We start from the raw sequence: 20,086 nt of genomic DNA on the forward strand, positions 1-20,086 counted from the left end.
CATGGAATTTCATATTCCTTTTAAGGATCTCTGCTCGCCCACCCCTTCCTAGTGCCAGGGTCACCCCAAGCATCAGAAAGGGGTGTGCATGTCCACAGGCACTTTCACGCACAGCGTGGGGCTGAGGGAGCCAGCTGGCCAAGGCACAGCCTCCAGCCCCTTTCTTTGTGGCTCTTTGGGTGACCTATGCCAACCCTAGTTCAGCTTCCCCTCTACAGAGGGGACCAATTTGCCAAGGACAGGTTTATTTCACCCCTACCCTGTTCTGCAGGAAGAATCGCAGCTCCATGCTGAGCCCACCAGAGCTGTGCCCAGCCTCTGGCCACTTAGACTTTGAGTGGAAGGCCCTGGGGTGTGGGAGAGGGTGTGCCAAGGGAGCTGGAAGGACTTCTGCCTTGGGGAAGTGTCACTGCTGGGGCAGGGAGTGCAGGCGGCTCTTATCCAGCACAGCTTATGGTTTGTCATGGGTGAGCAGCCTGGAGTGGGGGTGGGGTATGTGCCCGCTCTAGCCGGAGGGGCCGGTGGCCCTGGGGCCAGGTCCCCTTGGGTCATTGTAGTGCTCAAGCAGTTGTCAGGAGAAATCTTTGCCATTTGCCTCTGAGAAGCTGACTTCTTCAGGGGGAGTCTCCAGGCTGGGAGTTGGTCTCCTGGCAGCTCTGAGCCAAGTGGGTGGTTAGGTGCTGTTGCTTTGCCTCCCACAGATTTGTCAGTGACGGAGCTGCAAAAGATTATTCAAAGCCCATCTCTTCTGAGCAGTGAGAAGCCCCTGAAAAGGGGTTAATCTCCTGGAACCATCAAGAGAGAGGCATTCCTTCCATTTGGGAAATTAACCCCGAATTGGGGTTCTCTTCCCACATTTATTCTCCAGACCAGGAAGTTTCAGGAAGAAAACATAGGTGGGGTTTTTGCTAAGTATAGTTTAATAAGTTTAACAATAGAAACTGGTAACATTCCATAATGCAGTTTGCAAGAAGTTAAGTTGATCCACCAACAAAAGCTTGATTTTAGCAAACATTCTCTTCTTACAGCAATTTCCCAGTATCTTTACATATCAATCAGTAACCTGTCTGTTTTTGAGCCAGCAACCTGGCTGTGTTACAATTCTTTATCTTATAACAGAGACGATAGCCTGGGGAAAATGTCCTGTCCTTTGCAAGGTTAACATTTGAAACTGCAAGGCTTTGGAAAACCAGGCCCTGTGAAATACATTTGCTTTCTGTATACTCCACAAGGTGCACCTTCCCGGCTCCATCCTGCCCCTCCAGGTCTGGAATCCTTGCAAAGCTAACAACAGCTTTGGACCTGGCACCCCATCCAAGGCAGTGCCCCACCCCTCCCTGACTTTTTCCCATTCTTAGGAGTGGGGTGGTGGAAACATTTGGACCCTCGTGTTGCCCCTTACTGTACTGTGAGTATGGGCATGCTGCCTCCTCTCTTCAGCCCCAGCGGCCTCCCCTGGGAGGTGAGTTGGTGAGACAGGATGGTATAGGGGCTAGCCAGGCTATTAATAGATAACCTGGTGGTTATCCTGTATCTGCAAGTGTGCACACACAGACACACACCCTCACCAGGGGCCCCAGAGATGGGCTAAGGTAGGTCTCTAAAAATAAGGCTTGGCCACCGGGATGGGAGTGGAAGTTGGGCATTCGTATATTGCGCCTTATCTCTGGTAAGACAGCTGATACATGCCTCGCTCTTGAGAGGGGGTGACGCCATCCTGTTGGCATTCCCCACAGCAGGGCAGTTGGGCCAGGGTGTGAGCTAGCACCGTGGGTGGCTGAGCATCCCAGCACTGCCCTTGTCTGGGCTCTATATTTGTGGAGTTGAGTCAAGGTTCTCTGCATGCCCAGAACTGGACTCCCTGTGTCTACCTGGGTGCCTGCCCAAGGAACACTTTTCCTGTGGGGCAGCACCTCTTCTATGACCTGGGGAAAGATAGGCATTGACACCATTCCCATGTGCATACTGTGCTGCTGGCATGGATCTAGCTTGTGCCTATGTGTGTGAGAGAGAGAGAATGTGCATGCAGGCATTTGTGTGTGCATGTGTGAGAATATGTGCAGATATGAGTGGGGTGTTTGGTGTCTTAGTCCGTTCAGGCTGCTATAACAAAATACCATAGACTGGGTGGCTTATAAACAGTAGAAATATACTGCACAGTTCTGGAGGCTGGGAGGTCCCAGATTAATGTGCCAGCTGATTCAGTGTCTGGTGGGGCCTGGTTCCTGGTCTGCACCTATTAGAAGGCAGCTCTGTCAGGTCTCTCTTGTAAGGGCACTAATCTTACTCATGTGAGCTCCACCCTTATGGCCTGATCGCCTCCCAAAGGCCTCATCTCCTAATGCTATCACCTTGGGGGTTAAAATTTTAAAACATGAATTTTGAGGAGACAAGTATTCAGACCATAGCAGATGGTTTGCATCCGATGACTCTTTCTTTCTCATAGCGTCTGGTTGTTCAGTTTTAGCTTCTTAGGACCAAAGAGTGGAAGGTGGGTGGCCCAGGCTTGGGGCTGTGTGAATTCATTGGCATTCACCCTGAGGACCCATGGGTGGCATTGGGCTCACGTGAAGGGCATGTTCTCTTTCCTCACCCTGTCCTGTCTCCCCTTATTTATGTCTTAAGTGCCTGGTAGTCTGGGAGTGACAAACTGAACCAGCCACCGTGGTCTGGCAGTGAATGCCTGGCCCACTGTTTTGGAGTGCTGTCTCGTTTTGTGGGTGGGGAGAACTTGCATGTGTCTGCTGCCAGGGCTCTAACATCCCCCCACCCCCAGCCTTTCCTCTACACGTTCACCAAGTGTGGCCTGAGGTCAGTCGGAACAGGCACTTTGGGGCTGCAAAAGTGAGACGGCCGCAGTGCCATCTAAAAGGAGTTTCCACCCTGTTCCCAGCATTCCCTACTGGTCCCTGATGCTGTGTAGCAGACTTGGGTGTCTCCATTGCTGGTCAGCCAGGACCTGTGCTCCTGTGCTTACTCGCCCAGACACCACTCTCTCCTCCAGGAGCCTGGGCCTGCCAAGGTGGCTGTCACCAGCAGCAGCAGCATCCCCAGTGCTGAAAAAGTCCCCACCACAAAGTCCACACTCTGGCAGGAAGAAATGAGAGCTAAGGACCAGCCAGATGGGAACAGCCTGAGTCCAGCTCAGAGTCCCAGCCAGAGCCAGCCTCCTGCTGCCAGCAACCTGCGGGAACCTGGGCTGGAGAGCAAAGAAGGTAAGCAGTGGCCAGGCTGGCCCTCGTGCCCACTGTCCTGGTGCTCTGTCTTGTGGTGCTGGAACAGGCCTCCATATTAGAGGAGCTGGTGCTAGGGACTTGGTCAGGAGCCCGCACAGCCCTGTATGAGACCTGGGCAACAATTTCCCTTTGTCTATTAGTTCTGTGGGCTGTACCTGGCCTGGTGTAAACTGGGAGTCTTGGCTCTCTGGTCTTGGCCTTGCCCCTTTTAGCTCTTAAATGCCATCTGTAAAGGAAGAAGGCAGCATCTACTTTGTCAGACCTACGCTGGTCTCAGGAGAATCACAGCTAAGTAGGCCTCTGTTTCTGCACCCTTGTGTTTGTGTTCATAGCCATATTTTAGCCCTGCACACCTGCTGTGTGTGTTGTATCATGTCCTGGGAGAAGCAGTGGTTAGGACAGTCTTGTCCTCCTCTTCACTGTCCCCATCCCACCCCGGCCCCTGGCTAAAGTGGGGAAGAGGGTGCTGGGGAGGAAACGTTTGGCATCACTGTGCCCTCTCCATTTAGCACCTTGGAATTGCCTGAGCAGAAGCAGGATTTCTGTCTCTGCCTCCTTCATCCCAGGCCTAGAACACTCTGCAAGACATAGACTGGCTTTTCCCATTTATATTTTGTCCAGATCGTTAAAGACAAGTGGACAGTTGGGGCTGGCCCAACTCTTTCAGGCTGAGATGCATTTTACACACCCTCTGGGTAGAGGTTGTCTCAGTTCTCCTTTGATGGCACGTGCCCATCCACGTGTAAAATCCATTCACTCTATCTCACTTTTCCAGGAATCACCTTTGTCTCTTCCCTCCCCAAAAATGTACTAAAAGACTGATAGGTTAGTTGGCCATTGGTTTCCTTCTCACTGTTGTGTAGGAAGCAGTTGTTGTTGGGACATCTTCATCCTGTGGTGGAATCCTGCATTCCCAGCCAAGGCCCAGGCTAGAAGCGCGGGGCCTGCCTGTGTGGCCAAAACACAGGCAAGCCAGGGGGAGTGGTGGACAAAGAAAAGAAAGTGTGGGTGGAATGTTTCATTCTCATCCCATGGCTCTCCTTTTAACTCTGGGCGAGGCATATTGGATATTGGAGATGGAAGGCAGGGAGATGGCCGGTGTTTAGATACTACATGGGCTAAAAAAAGCTTGCAGCAGGCTGAGTGTGTTCCCTCCCTCCCCCTCCTCTCTTCCAGAGGAGAGCACCATGAGTAGCGACCGCATGGACTGTGGCCGCAAAGTCCGAGTGGAGAGTGGCTACTTCTCCCTGGAGAAAACCAAGCAGGACTTGAAGGCCGAGGAGCAGCAGCTGCCCCCACCGCTCTCCCCTCCCAGCCCCAGCACCCCCAACAACAGGTATAGTTGCCCCGAATCACCCTCGCAGGAACTCGGCTGTCCCCTTCCTTCCCCAGGTCCTCGGCCCTCCAGCCGAATGGTCTGCAGCATCTCCATCAGCTCCTTGGACATGGCTGGCCGGCCCCCCGCCCACATCGACTCCGGCAGCGCTGGGGGGCGGGGGACAGAGAGACTGGGGAGCACCTTTGCCTTTAAAGCCAGCAGGCAGTATGCTGCCCTGGCCGACGTCCCTAAGGCCATCAGGATCAGCCACCGAGAAGCCTTCCAGGTGGAGAGAAGGCGGCTGGAGCATAGGACCCGGGCCCGGAGCCCTGGCAGGGAAGAGGTGGCCCGTCTATTTGGCAACGAGCGGAGGTAAGGAGGGGCTGAGAGGGCTGTGCACACATCCACACGCACACACTCGTGTTTTCTCTTATAAGCTCTCACACACACAGTCACACTCATAATTACTCACTTTCTCACATGTCTCACACACATGTGGTCTCATGCACAGTCTCACTTTCTCACTCAAACGTGATCTTACACACGTCTCTTTCTCACACACACGTGTTCTCACTCATAGTCTCACACACATGTGGTCTCACACTCATACTCACATAGTTTCACTTTCTCACACATTCTCACATGTGGTCTCACACTCGTCTTTCTCACACGGTCTCACACTCGTGTCTCACTTTCTCACACATGTGTGGTCTCACACAGGTAATCTCTCACTTTGTCACACACACATGGTCTCACACTCACACAGTCTCACTTTCTCACTGTCACACACACGTGATCTCACTCTTAGTCTCACTTTCTCACTCATTCACACACGTGGTCTCACACTCACACACTTGGTCTCTCCCACACACTCACGCTCTCTCACTTTCTCACACTCACATTGCCTGAGCCTCCCCTGAGGGAGCACGCTTTCTGTTTAGAGCATGGGGGGAGCCTTTCCCTTTGGGCACTGGACTCTGGTCCCAGAACTCAGCTCCTGGTAGCCAGAATGCAAGATTTCTGAGCACCCAGAGGCCCAGGCCAGGGGCCAGCTGCTTTGTATCAGTGCCTGCTGGGACTGGAACCTCAGAGGCCTTCGGTGGGTTCTCCGCTGCCTGGACCTTGTGGGGCTGGATCTTTTTCTTTGTGGCCCATTTCTAGTCTCTGAGGTGACTGTGGAGCAGGAAGACCCTGGAACTGCAGATGGTGGCCGAGGCCCTCCTGGCAGTCCTGGGGTAGGCAGAGGCATTGAAGGAAGTGCGGAGGCAGACCGGAGGTGCCCGGGAAGGGGCACAGTACATGCTCCTTCCTCAAGGGTGCGCTCCACTGGAGCCATGGGGAAGCCCGAGGCAGCTGTGAAGCTGCCCAGTGCCCGAAGGAATTGCTTTTGCCTTCCAGGCCTGGCTGAAATAGGGAGGCTGACCGGCTTCCTGGGGAGAGACAGAGTTTGGACAGCCGGGCCTAGGGCAGAGGCCAAGGGGCAGCAGGCAGAAATCAACTCCTGTCTGAAAAGAGAAAGTCTCCTGCCTGTCTTTCCCTTGTTGTATGGCCCAAGTTTCCTGGAGAACCAAGGAAAGGGCTTAATTCCATCTGAGGCCTCTGATCCCCAGACCTGGACCCTAGCACTTCTTCAAATAGGGGGGTTCCCACCTCTGCATCTGTAAACTGAGGCTTTACCTTGACAACAGAAGTCCTCACCTAGGTCCATGGGTAGGCTTCTGGAGGTTCATGACCAAGCCCCCCACCCCGCAAAAAAACAAACAAACAAACAAACAAAAACCCTGAGTATATATATGTACATTTTTCTGGGGAGAAAACCCATAGTTTTCATTAGGTTCCCTAAAGTTGCTGTCCAGAAAAGAGGTTCAAACATAAGTTCCAGAAGTTTTTGCAGAGTGTCCTCACTGTCCCAGCCCTAGCCTAAAGCTCAGGGTCAGAGATGTTGTTGGAAGCAGGCGAAGGCAGCTGTGGGCTCCCGTCCCCTCAAAGGGCAGGCCCGAGGAGGCGTTTTTATCTCCTACTCACTTTTCTTCTTAACACCCACCGTTAGCCAAGAGCCTACCCACTCTTTCAAAGGTCCCAAGTGGAAAGGACCTGGGGACCACAGGCCAACCTCCAGAATAAAGAAAAGTCGTTCAGAGATATAGGTCTTGAAAAGAGAGGAAAGCGATATGTCTGCTTCCTTGGGAGAGGGAGGAAGTGGAATGGTCGCCAAGCACCTGCCAGGTGTCCAGAGGCACTGTGCCAAGCACTTGGCTGTCTTTGCATTTTAGTAGTAGCCTGTCATTACCACTCCAGTTTATAGATGAGAAAACTGATGCTCCAAAGGAGGGTGATTTCTCACAGTGAATAGCTGATGTAGATCTCAGTGAGCCCTCAGCAGGGAAGTCCTTGCCTCTTCGCTATGACCTGGGTTTTGGGCAAAGGGTGTCCTTTTAAGCAATTAAGTAAATATATATGCAAAGGGTCTTGCTAGTGATTGAGGAGGCTGGCAGGACGGGCAGGGGAGGCTTCACGCTGGCTGGCAGGCAGGCTGTGTGTCGTGGTGGCTCCGGAGCAGGATCAACCAGGTCCTGGTTTCACAGAATTAACATTGAGCACACCTGCTTTGCTTGGCTTCTCAGAGAGATTCATTTTGAACTCATTCTCATCTACTGTCCTGGGATAGATGCAATCTCTCGGGCTTTGTTCTCCGCATGCTCTGCCACCATGGGGATGGGTTTTCAGCTGGTGTTGGCACCCTGGGACCCACCAGCTCTGCATACTAACACTGTAATATCACTTTCTCACTGACCCTGATGACATCTGACTGGCTGCTGTCGCTTTCTGGGGCCTGCTCACTGGATCCTGACTAGCCCACCCCGTGCTTGATTGGATTCCTGTCCCCTGGTTGATTAGAGCAGAACCTCCAGATTGGCAGGAGATTGGCCAGAGCTCCCCTGATCAGTGGCTAAGACAGGTCTGCCCAGGAGACAAGCTGCTGGGACCACAGGGGTTGGTTTCTTGACAAGCCATGGCCGCCCAAGCAATCCCATCTGAACCCAATCAGCCCTGGGCTTTGACCTGTTGCTCTTCGGGCTTCCAGAGCCTTTGAAAATGTTTCTTGGGTAGTGAATTGCCTGTAGTTGCTAAGCGTGGAGAAACCATGGTGCCCATTTAGCTGCTGGTGACTGACAGCAAGCCCAGCTCACCATGCAGTTCTGACCTGCCCAACCTCGAACAGTGCTTTGGGAATCTGGACAGTGCAGGGTGCAGACACCTGTTTTCTGTGCCAACTGAGTGAGGTGTTTGTTGTCACACCTTCAGTATTTCAAGGGTACCAAGTTAGTAACTTCCCACTCTATGCTATAAATCAAGGCAGACATCACTTGAGCCTGTGGTCTTGCAGGATCTCCTTGCAGCCCTGTGTGGAGCAACTATAGCAAGGTCCTTCTGCTCCACTCTGACATCTCTGCCCAGAGCCCCTGCAGTCCTTCAGCATGCTATGTGCATGTGACTCCTCCTGGCACAGTCCCTGACTCTTTCCTGGGGCTTCCTAGGCCCCACTGTCAGGTGGAGGGGCTCTCATGCCAGAAGTGGCAGCCTGAGGCCTTTCAGTGGGCCTGGAATCCCACCCAGATCCCACTGTGATGGTTGCGTGGTGCCTGCCTGCACCTACCATAGCTCTCCCTCAGTGCCCGGCAGCTCCAGCAGCTTCCCTAGCTTCTGCTCTCACACTGCCGTGGCTTCTCCTGCCGCCCCCTCAGCCTCCTGCCTCCACTGCTGGTCCCGGCAGGCTGCACAGGCGTGAGCTCCCTTCCTAAAGACGCTGTGTGTGGAAGCCAGGTGTCCTCCAGAGTCATGCCCTTGGTGTTTTGCCTTCCTTGAGGAAGATTCAGTTTTTATACTTACTCTCCCCAAGAACAAGTTGGCCTCTTGGGAAGGGGTGAGTGTCTCAGGATTTGAGCCCAATTCCTCTCTTGTTCCCTGCAGTTAGGTTTTAGTCTTCTGGGCTTAGGGGCCCATCACTCGCTTCCCCTCAGCTCTCAGCCACTTGTCTAGAACACAAGTGAAACCCTCCCTGCAGGGTAGCCTCAGTGTCACTGGAAGAACAGGCCCAGGTCCAGTGAGGAGGGGCCTGCTCTCCTGACATGTCCAAGTCTCAAACCCCCTGGGTGGGCAGCCTCCATGAGCGAGTGAGGGCTGGGCCTCAGCTCGTGTGCCCCTGCCAGCCTCCCCCTCTGACCGTGGCGACTCCTCAGGACTGTGGGACGATCATGGTCTTTCTCCATCTTCAGCGACCGCCTTGGGGTTTTGCTTCTTTAATTCTTTGGGTAATTTTGACTTACCATTATTTGATTTTAAAAAGCAGTCCTTTTCTGTTTATTCATTTTCCAGCCTTGTTTTCTTTCAGGTCTTGCCCTCTCCGCCTTCTCCTGCTGTGTCGCTGTGTGGCGTGCGCGCCCTTCTCCACCCGCTTCGCTCCCATCTCAGCTCCGTCTCCGGCAGCAGACAACCTGACGAGGCCGCCGGCCCTTTCACATGAAATCAACTTGCTTTGTTTTTATTTTAATTTGGTTTATGATTCCTTTTATGGTTGGCAGAAACAATGTTAATTCATGGGCTTCTTTCTTGCTAAATTTTGGACGCCCTGGGGTGGGGCTGCATCGTGATCCGCTGAGGAATGAATGCAATGAGAGTGGAGGCCGCCCTCCAAGGTGGTGGTGGCCTTTCGATCATGTCTGTAGCTCAGGAGAGGCTGCCGGGTGCTGCACTGTGTGAATGCTGAGAGGATCAGCACGACAGAGCCTGTGGGGGCCTCCAGCGTGGGGGACAGAGAGCAAGCATAGGCCTGATAGGAGGGAGGGGCTGTATCATGTGCCCAGAAGCCCACTCAGTGCTGTGTGGTGCTCTGCACACCCGATGGGGGAGGCCAAGGGGAGGCTGGGACAGGGCCCAGCAGGATGGGCCAGGCGTGGGGGTATCAGCTAAAGGAGCCCCTCCTTTACTCAAGAGAGCAAGCCTGCCTTGGGAATGTGGGGAGGCTCCGTCTCCCACCTCAGCAGCCTTTTGTCTTCTCTTGCAGGAGGTCCCAGGTAATTGAGAAATTCGAGGCTTTGGACATTGAGAAGGCAGAGCACATGGAGACCAATGCATCAGCTGGGCCCTCTTCATCAAGTGACACTCGCCAGGGCCGCAGTGAAAAGAGGGCCTTCCCCAGGAAGCGGGTGAGTTCCTGGGGGCCCTGGTGGGGCCTGGTGGGGCAGCTCGGGGTCTAGTCAGCACATGACCCCATGAGCCTTCTAGTTCCCTCCCCACACGCCTGGGACACACTTCGGCCAGTCTCCTGCTCTGATCTCCTCCAGTTAGTGAACTGCTTGAGGGCGAGCCTGTTTCTGCATCTTCTTGTCAGAACTTCATCTCCACTAAAGAATGTTCTCGTGAGCTTTAAATCCCAGATTGTAACTAGAATCACTCTCTTCCTCTCTCTGGTGGCCAGCAGCAAGGCTGAATGTAACACCTTCCTTCTCTTTCTTTTGAGTGGCAGTGGTACCCCTTGTTTCTCTACTCAGTCCACAAAATAGATTGAGCTTCTGAAGCCCTCCCCCTCTTTGTCCTAGATGCTTGCCTGATCTTCTGTGGCCTACTGTGTCTGAGATCATCTTCCTCCCTTCTCTTTTGCTCATGAGGTGCCCAGGGCCCACTGCCTGGCCCGTGGCCCGCTGCCTACTGCCACGGAGCCCAGGGCTCTTCCCCTGTGACCCTGAGACGCTGCAGGAGGGGTGGGATCCAGGAAAGTGACGGTGACAAGGCATCTGAAAGAAAAGTCTGCTCTAAAGACCAGGGCACCTCAGGCCTCGGGTCCTATTCTGGCCTGCCACACACTTGCTGTGGGGCCCAGACAGATGGCTGCCCCCTTGCTGGGAACAAGGCCCCTTCCAGTTCATGAAGGGATGGATGACCTGGCTCGTTGCCCCCTGCGCCTGCCTGAGGTGCCCTTGGCTGCACTGACTGGCGGCTGCTCTCTGCCACAGGACTTCAACAGTGAAGCCCCCACAGCTCCTCTCTCGGATACCTCGGCTTCCCCCCTTTCTCCACACCGAAGAGCCAAGTCACTGGACAGGAGGTCCACGGAGTCCTCCATGACGGTGAGACCAGGCGCTGTGCCGAGTTCTCTGGAGACCGTGCTTCTGCTTCTCTGGTCACTCTGGGTCGCTGTCTATTTCTGTCCACGCGTCTACACCGGCTGTCCCTCTGTGCATCGGCCCTTGTGTCTGTGCGTGCCCTCACCCACCGACCCACAGTCCCCAGAAGCAGATACTGTGTTTCTTCCCTTTTCTGGGCCTAGCAGAACTGGGGGCTACGTGGCATCCTGAGCTCCATGAGGAGGTCCTGCAGAGGATTCCACCTTGGCCAAGGCAGAGAATCCTGACTCTGGGAAATCGGCCATAGCAGGGCCCCTCTTCTCTGGTTTTGGATGTTTGTTTTTGTGGCACTTTGGAGTCAGGAGCCATGTCTTGCTTGTTCTGTTCTCAGGGTTGTGCCACAGGTGGAAGAGCAGGCCTTGCCTCAGGTCCTCCCAGTGGCCTGGAGTTGTGGCAGTGGGCATGCAGCAAGGAATGGTCAGAGCTTGGGGCACTGGGCTGCCTTATGAGTTTTTAATTATCGTCAAGCTAGGCAGGGCAACTAGAGAAGGGCAGACAGCAGTCCTCTGTCCCAGGTCTCATGCAGTAGCTACTATGCGCACGCAGGAGTGGTCTTCCTCTATTTAAGGGTCATCTGGGGTGGGGTGTCCTAATTTCACAGGGTTACTTTCTGTTGGTTACTTCAAACAACCCTGGTGGCCAGGGCAGTTGAGCAGTTTGGCATGGAGCTTGGGTTAAAACAAGGCTCCACAGAGGGACTTCTTACCTATCTGGGTCATCCATGGCCAGGCTCAGGCAGCAGTCAACTAGTGTTTCTCCATCACTCCTGAGAAACAAAGTTCAGAGCAGGGGCTCCCAGAACTCTCTGTCCTGGTTGTTATCCTGCTACTTTTCACCTGTTCTGTCTTAACTCCATCCCAGTCTTTGGAATACAAAAAGACATCAAAGCCAGTTTCTGATCAAGACAGCTATAGAAAAGTAGGGCAAGAGGAGGGCTGGCCCACATCTCTCTGGGGCCGGCCTTACAGGTGCATAGTGTGCTGGGAGAGGGCCTCACCCAGTGGGGTGCAAGAGGTCCTGACTCTCAGCAGTGCTCTCTCAGCTGCTCCTCAGGCCCAGGGGTATCTGAACAACAGGTTGAGGAGGGACAGGCAGGTGCAGCTGGTGGGCCTGGGCCCCCTGCCTTCCTGTCTGCTGTCCTGCTGCTTGTAGGGAAACAGAAACTAAATTTCCTCCTGATAGATAAGTGGCCCGAGGTCCTTGGCAGGGCAACTGCTGCTGCTTCTTCAACACCAGGCATGGTCTCTCTTCCCAGGACTCTGCTCTCAGTCTTCCTGTGGCTTCTGCAAGAACTTGTGGAGTCTCCTTTCAGACATCCCTGCAGATGTTCCCCTTCACATAAAATACTCAGTGACTCTCCGTCTTGGCCTGTTGTCTGCCCCCCAGACAGGCCCTGTGCAGTAGGCCCTAGCAGCTGGACCGGGGATTTCAGGACAACAGGCAGCCCACGCTGTTGCCCACGGGGCTCTGTCAAGCTGATGTCTCCTTCCTTGAGGATGCACGTGCCTTTGGGCAGTATCCACCAGGGCGAGGGGGCTGCAGAGGCTTGCCCAGCAGGTGGAGAAACCCCTTTTTCTGGGGCCTGCCTCATCTGAACAGAAATGTTGGCCCTGTCAGACACCCTTTGCCCACTACTGGGACACCATGGGGCTTTCCTCTGAGCTGTTCTTTTTTCTCCCTTTCCCAGCCCGACCTGCTGAATTTCAAGAAAGGTTGGCTGACCAAACAGTACGAGGACGGTCAGGTGAGTGTGTGGAGTTGCTGTGGCCCCTGAGGGGCCGGGGAGCAAGTACTAGGTTGAACTGGCCTCGTCCCCAGCAGGTCTATGAGCACTGGCTCCATCCCCCTACCTCCTGCAAGCCCCTTGTCTCATGGACCAGGATTGTGGCTGAGACCCCATTTGCTCAAAGAAGTGTAGGTGCACAGCTGTCGTTTCTGCAGTGGGGGGTGCTCTAGAGAGGCACCAGCCAGTCCCGCCTGCTTTGGCTAGGAGTCCTGACCTCAGGCCATGGGGATGTCCCACAACACTAGCTCCCCAACTGATGATCTTTCCTAACAGTTCTGTAGGGGCCCAGGCTTCCGAGGGATAGGGGAAACCTCCGGTTGTGGGGGTTGGCTTCTGTTTTTATATAAGGCAGCAAGTAGACAGTAGCCTAACGGTGAGAGACTCTTGTGCCTGAGAGATGAGCTAAGTTGCAGTGGTATCACTAGACCTTGGGAGGGGCAAATGGGGTGCATTGTTGCTGTCAAACTCAAGCAGGAAGAGCCATTTGCAGCTGGACCTGCCAGCCCCATCTTGACGCTGTGCTACAGGCTGCAGGCCCAGCCTCTCCAGGAGGCTTAAGAGGAGCCGGCTATGTCCTTACCAGAGAGGCCTGTCTGCGCTCCCCCTCTGCTCCTGAGCCACTGTGCCAAAATGTTTTCTTTTTCTCTCTCCTCCATATCAAATGCCCTTGGCCTTGCCTGAAGACTCACGTCCCCTCCTTGCTCCTCACAGTGAAGACTTGGGACTCTAGCTGGTTAGTTTGCTCCTGCTGGCTGAAGGTGGGACACGCCCATCTGGTTAGCCAGCCAAGTGGCTGTGGCTCGCAGGCTGCCACCTGCAGATGGAGATGCCATTTTCACAGCCACCTTTCCGTTCTGATGAGCCCAGCCCATTGTCTGCAGCCTCTGGAGTTGAGACTGAGGACTGCAAAGCTCTAGTCACCAGCCACACCACTGTGGATTAGAGAGAGCCCACGGCCAAGACCTGTCCCAGCTCTCTGTGCTGCCTTTTCACTGGAGAAGCCGCAGCTTAGCAGGCATCCCTGAGGTCATGAGCGCATGGCTGCCTGAGGTCCGAGCAGGGTCCTCTGTGTGCTGTCTGCCACTTGCTGGGAGGGGCCAGGCTGCCCTCTGCTTTACTTGTGCTCTGGGAGGTGCCCCTAGAGCAGTAAGAATGCTGCATGGTACTTGAGTCTTTTTTTTTAATTCTCTTCCCTTTTTAGTGGAAGAAACACTGGTTTGTCCTGGCTGATCAAAGCCTGAGATACTACAGGGATTCTGTGGCTGAGGAGGTGAGTGGGCTGGCGTTGCCTCCGTCACAGAAGCGGCTGAGGGGTCCGGGTAGCACCGAGCAGCAGAGGCTCTTAGCACTGCTACTTAGTGCCAGGCTGACGTCCTGGGCTGACTGTCAAAGGGTATCTGTGTCACCGTGTTGGGTTTCCCAGTCTCGATCTGTTGGGAAAGTGAGCACAAGACCACCTTTTCATGGTCTTGTGGCTGTTTTCCTGCCTGTGATTTTGGGCTCTTTTGAGGCCCTGCTTTAGGTACCTGGGTATAGTGAATTTCAGCAGCGTTTTTTATTGTTGTTCTTTGAAAAGCACTGAAATTTGAAAACTCAGGATAACAGTTCTGTTTTTCCTACAAAGAGATTTTGTGGTGAGTTGAGTCGGTGAGAGAATTAGACTAAGTCTTGCCCCCTGTCCTTTGGACAAGAGGGGGATGAGACTGATGAACTTTGCTGGGCACTTGACAGTCCTGACTCATGGTTGACAGCCAAGCAGAGGGGGCTCTTTTTTTTTTTTTTCATCTAAAAAAAAATAATGTCCTTTGAACAGTTTGGCAAGTCTTTGTTCTACCTTTGCCCTGGTGACTACACTCCAGGAACCCTTCAGATATACTCCCACATGTAGAAAAAGATCTGCGTCCCACGTTAGTCATTTTCACATATTTGTAATAACAGAAGATTAGAAGGACCCTAAACATCCATTGTTAGGGGCCAGCATGCATATTTAAGTACTCTGAACCAGTCTCTGTGAACTAAAGGGGAAAGACGTTAGTGAGGAAAGGTGGGTGTGGAGTAGTGTGGGTGTTAAGCCTTGGTTGGTGTCTAAAATCAGGGAACACGGGAGCATATGTAAGCGTTTGGTTGTGTATGCATAGAACAGCAATTCTGAATGTATTCTGTGGACCCCTGGGGGTCCCTGAGACCCTTCCAGGGGAGCTGTGATGGCCAGAACTACGTTTATAATATTGAGATGCCGCTGTCTTTGCTCATCAGGTTGATATCTGCGCTGCTGGTGCAAAAGCAACAGTAGGTAAAACTGCAGGTTCTGTGGCACAGTCAAGGCTGCAGCAGCAGATGGCACCAGTGGTGACTGTGTGCTTTACTGCCACACATTCAGTGTTTTTTAAAAAAGTCCTTCATGGAGCAGGATAAGTTGCTAATTTTATCACGTCTCAATCTTTGAATACCCATCTTTTTAATATTCTATGATTCGAAATGGAAAGTAAGCATCAGTCACTTTGGCTGCTTACCCAGGTGTGCAGGTTTTCTTGTGAGAAAGCACAGGATTGGGAAAAGCAGTCTTGTGTGGTTGTTTAGTTGACAGCTGAACTGGCGGCTTCTTCATGGAACACCATCTTTACTTGAAGAAACAACCAACAGATGTAGTCATTCAGTCTGGGTGTTTGACAGACATTTTCATGAAAATGAACCAAGTGAGCCCGTTCATTCAAGGAAAACAACTGGCACAGTTTGCTGCCAAGGGTACAGTTTGAGCTTTCAAGCAAAAACTTGAACTTTGGAAAATTTGTATGTCACCATCATGAATTCAACAGCTTCCCTTTACTTACAGATGAAGTAGGTGGTGATACTAACAAACGGGATATTTTGATTTTGCATAATGAAATGAGCCAACATTTGGAAGCTATGCATGACTTAATATTTTCCAAGTAGCCAGTACATAATGTTATAAAGTCATGCATGGGTAAATGATACATTCAGAGGACAGGATAGAACCATGCATCTTAATGTAAGAAAGTACACAGAGTTCATCAATACAATTTCAGACTCCACATAGCAACTCACCTTTAAGAAACTACCAGTTGTCAAAGAAGAACAGCCACAGTTACCTAGAAAGGCTATTAAAATACTTCCTTTTCTTAACTCCATATCTGTTGAGGACCAGATTGTCTACATATACTTCCACCAAACGATATATTGAATGGACTGAGTGCGTAAACAGATAGGAGAATTCAGGTGTCGTATCTCTGGAGCCAAACATCAAAGAGATTTGCAAAAATTTAAAACAATACAACTCTTATCTCTGATTTTTTAATCGTATTTTTTATTTAAAAATGAAATGGGTGTATTTTTATTCTTAAATGAATGAATAAATATGTTTAAATTTTTAAATTTTAATTTCTAATATGGTAAATATCAGTAGATAAAATCCATATACACAGAAACTCTTCGGTGTTCTCAATTTTTAAAAGTGTAGAGGCATTCCGACATTAAGGTGTTTGAGTACTACTGGCATGGAGTATGTTGGGCCGTATACACAGAGACATGGTGGTACGGATGCTTCCAGGGAGAGGGCCTGGTCATACAGTGGCAGGATTGGTATATCCTCACTTGGCAGTGTGTATGCCCAGTAAAAATAGTCAGTACAGGAAGTTGTTCATGGAAGTCTGCTCATCTAGGTAGTGACTGTTACTTCCTGAGTTTCTTAGGACCCTCTCGTTTCTCTCTGCAGGCAGCTGACTTGGATGGGGAAATTGACTTGTCTACATGTTATGACGTCACAGAGTATCCAGTCCAGAGAAATTATGGCTTCCAGATACATGTGAGCCCAGGGGGTGGAGGTGGAGGCCTCAGGCTTGGCGGGTGGGAACGTGTCTCTGAGAACCTGATCTCCTGGGCCAGGGGCTCTTCTGGGCAGGCCTGATTTGACGTGTGTGGTCAGCATTTGGTCATTTCTGTTAGTCTTGACACCTCTGTCCTGTGCCATCTGACCCCACCCCCAATTTGTGATCTGAACAAAAAATTAGACATTAACATCTTCTCAAGACTTTTTAAAGGCTTTTTGTTACTGAAGGTTCTTTTCCTTTTTCTTTCTTTTGTTTTTAATGCTGGAGTTTGGGGAAGTTGGAAGGATGTGGGATATGGAGAATGAGTGGAAGTGTCCGTTAATTAAATCTCAGAGAAAGATGTTTTTAATCACTTATTTATTCGTTCATTCATTTGTTTATTCACTCAAAGTCTATTTTTTTTTTCCAATAATCTGTGAGGTACTCAGATGAGCATGGTGTTGCCCTGCCCGCAAAAAAATGATCTGATTGGACGAGTAAAATTGTCTTCATTGGCTGTTTCATCACAGCTGTGTGGATTGGGGCTTCCTGGAGTCATCCAGGCTCCGGGTTAAGGGCACGGTCCTCCCAACCACCATGTCTGCCTTCACATCTGACACCATTGCAAGTCCAGAGGTTTCCCAAGCCACCTTGGTGTCCGAGTATTCTCCACAATGACTCACAGAACTTAGGAAAGCACAGTACTTACGATCAGTTCTGTTATAGCAAATGGATACAAATCAGAACCAGACAAAGGGAGAGGCACACAGGATAGAATCTGGGACTGGTAGGCCCCAAACAAAGTTTCTGTGTCCTGAGGATATGTCACCCTCTTGGGCTTGAGGTGAGGCCATCCACAGGCATTGCCAGGAAGCTCACCTGGGCTGTGGTGTCGGTTTTTACTGAGGCTTAATGAGGTTGTGATTGAGTTATCGTCTTCCCAGTTGAACTCAGTCTGTAGCCTCCCCCTAGAGGTCAGCTGATGTCACATGGCCCAAACCCCAGCTCTCCGATTTCATGGTTGGTTCTTCTGGCATGCCATCCCCACCCTGAGTCATCTTGTCAGCATGAACAGGTAGGGTCCCAGGGGTCCACCGTGAGTAACAATGACACTGTAGTCTCTCAGAAAATCCCAGGGGTTTAGAACTCACCTCCCAGGAGCTAGCACAAAGACCAGGCCTCTCTTTGGGTAAAATTAATTCTTCACTCATAAGGGCTTTCAGAGTGCCTGACAGGTGGAGAGCTGCCCCCACAGAGATTGGGTTCAAGGACTTGATATCTCCCTCGAGGCTGGAACCTTGCAGGTCCCACCAGCTCACCCACGCCGGGGTCTGGGGATTGTCCCAAGGTGCTCGCTCCCCTCCGGTCCCAGCCCCTCCCATGTCCAGTCAGGACGCACTGTGCACTCTCCTCCCTTCCTTCTTCTGAGCCTCCCTCCCCTCTGCCGCCACCTTAATTCTCATCACCCTGGTGAGACTGCAGGAGCCGCCCAGCAGACCTCCCTGCCTCTCCTCAGTATGATAGATGAGACCCCATCAGCCCCTTATCGCACTGTGTGCCTGTCTGTGTGATCGCAGGATGCTATGCCTGGGCTCACACTGCTCCCCCTGCCCAGGACGGTCGCCCCTTCCCGATCCCCCATCTTCTTCACCATTGCTCCGCTCACGCTGGGTCTGTCCTTCCCTTTGAAGATGGGAACTCCTTAAAGAGAAGGCTGTGTTGTCCTTGTCTGTGCTCAGCAAGTGGCTGGTACATAGTTGGTGCTCAGGAAACGTGTGCTGATTGAAGGGGAGGTGCCTGATTTACCATGTCCATGAAAACACATCACTGTCCACAGTCATTGTCCTCTCTGCTCTCCGCCTCTCGGTTGTCCCCTGCGTAGGACACATGTAGCTCTCCTGGGAGGGCCACCCAGCCACAGCCTTTCTCCCTAGGAGACTTTGTGCCCAGTGCAGGGATCTCCTTTGGAGGTAGGAGGCAGCAAGCCCCTCCAGCGGGCGGTCACTGGTAATGGTTTGTGTCTCTTGTGTAGACAAAGGAGGGCAAGTTCACCCTGTCAGCCATGACATCCGGGATCCGGAGGAACTGGATCCAGACCATCATGAAGCATGTGCATCCAACCACTGCCCCAGACGTGACCAGGTACGACAGTCAGGGATGCCTGCAGGAGCCCTGTGCCTCCTGTGGGGGGCCCTCCTGCTCCAGCCAGGGGAGGTGCAGTTTTGGATCTGCTGTCCCTCTGAGGCCTGATCTTTGTCGCATCCCAGCATGGCTTCCCTCCTTCCCTCCTCTGTCCCACCGGTGGTTCGCCCCACTCAGGCTCCTTTTATTGGCTTTCTAGTTGTTCCGCCTTGGGTAGCTTTTCCTCTTTTAAGGCTGGCCGGTTTGGTCCTGTAGGCAGCATTGGTGCTGTTGTCAGAACTGAACCTAGTTGACCTTCCATCAGTGGCAGGCACTCGGTCTCCCAGGCGGGTCTCAGCTCCACTGCCGATCCTCCCTGGCTGCTGTGCACCAGGCTGAGGGCGGCCTGGCGCTGCTTCTGCAGGGCGCCACGGCACCACTTTCCCTCAGCCTTCTCTTCACCTCATTCCTCCATCTGTTTGGTTTCCATGCAACCAGGAAAAGCTTCTCTTTGCAACTCTCGATGCTGAGGCCCAAGTTGGAAAACTGTGTTCTCTCCTGTGCTAGCCTTCTGTGGTTCGTATCCCTCAACAGTCGCTGCATGCCTTCTTCCTCCTGCCCTGGAGATTAGGAACCTAAAAAAAAAGATCAGAAACCTGCCAGTTTTCATTTTAAAAGAAAGTGGAGTAAATTCCAATGTGTGGGGCTGGTTCTGTGACAGGCAGAACTTTGCTGTGCCTATCTCAAGACTTAGCCTTCGTGCGTCCTGAGCACCTCTGGTGTACATCTCTCAGGTTGTGTGGTTTAAATTATTCCTCGAGTGTATTTCTTGTGTTGGCAGTCGAGCCGCATGAGGCAGTGAGGTGGCAGCCAGGGACGCCCTGACCGGAGCTGTTCTGTATCCAGACCTCTGCATCCTTCCTTCCTGCAGGCTCCATACCTCCTTGAATAGAAGGAAGGAAACCTAAGTTCATTCTTTTCTTTAGTCTTCTCTCCTGTGTCTGTCATGTGCTCATTTCTTTATTTACTGAACAAACGATACCTAGTTGCTTCTGTGCCAGTAAGACCAGGAGGTTGTGGCCAGGATAAGTTGTCCTCTGTCGGTCCCTCAGGGTCCTGTTAGGAGGGCAGCTTTGCTGCCTGGCAGAGCGCTCTCTCCAGGCACAGAGGGCAGGAAGCAGCTGGAGGTGCAGCAGGCACTCCCGCCCTCACGGGGCGCATCCCCCGCAGCCTCAGCAGACTGCCTCCGTGATTCTCCAGTTAGAATCAGAGACCAGAGCATTAGGAGCCCAGCACTCTTTTCTGAGTTCCTTTAGGATGCCCCTCAGCAAAGCAAGAAAGGCAGCTCAGCTTCTGTGCCACAGCTGTTGCTGCGTGGACTGTGCTACGGATCGAGGATCCTGGCTGCAAGAAGTCAGCTGTGGAGGTCCCGGGGTAGGATCAAGAATACATTCGTGTGCTCACACATGGCTCAGGGGAGACGGCCTCCACGCTCGGCTCCTACCCCCATGCCGGTGCAGGACCCATGGGGATGAATAAGGAAACCAGGCATTTTGTTTTTATGTGAGCGTTGACCCAGCAGTTGTCTTCCTGACTAGAATTTACTTTATAAT

The 20,086-nt window shown here is 52.4% G+C and overlaps 1 protein-coding gene across 7 annotated transcripts in view; it reads left to right on the top strand.

Moving 5' to 3' along the window:
* MPRIP (myosin phosphatase Rho interacting protein) overlaps positions 1–20,086 on the top strand; it is a 144,462-nt gene that overhangs the window by 89,636 nt on the left and 34,740 nt on the right. For 5 of the 7 annotated variants that reach the window (XM_063110159.1, XM_063110158.1, XM_063110160.1 and 2 more), the window contains exons 6-13: positions 3,005–3,215; positions 4,413–4,572; positions 9,620–9,761; positions 10,569–10,682; positions 12,427–12,483; positions 13,727–13,795; positions 16,259–16,348; positions 18,385–18,494. In XM_063110159.1, coding sequence (XP_062966229.1) covers positions 3,005–3,215; positions 4,413–4,572; positions 9,620–9,761; positions 10,569–10,682; positions 12,427–12,483; positions 13,727–13,795; positions 16,259–16,348; positions 18,385–18,494 — 953 coding nt within the window. Of the gene's footprint in view, positions 1–3,004; positions 3,216–4,412; positions 4,927–9,619; positions 9,762–10,568; positions 10,683–12,426; positions 12,484–13,726; positions 13,796–16,258; positions 16,349–18,384; positions 18,495–20,086 lie in introns of all 7 variants that reach the window. The other 2 variants (XM_063110157.1, XM_063110161.1) reach the window with 2 other exon arrangements.

Source organism: Cynocephalus volans, chromosome 10 (assembly GCF_027409185.1).
Source record: "Cynocephalus volans isolate mCynVol1 chromosome 10, mCynVol1.pri, whole genome shotgun sequence".
NCBI classification, from domain to species: Eukaryota; Metazoa; Chordata; class Mammalia; order Dermoptera; family Cynocephalidae; genus Cynocephalus; species Cynocephalus volans.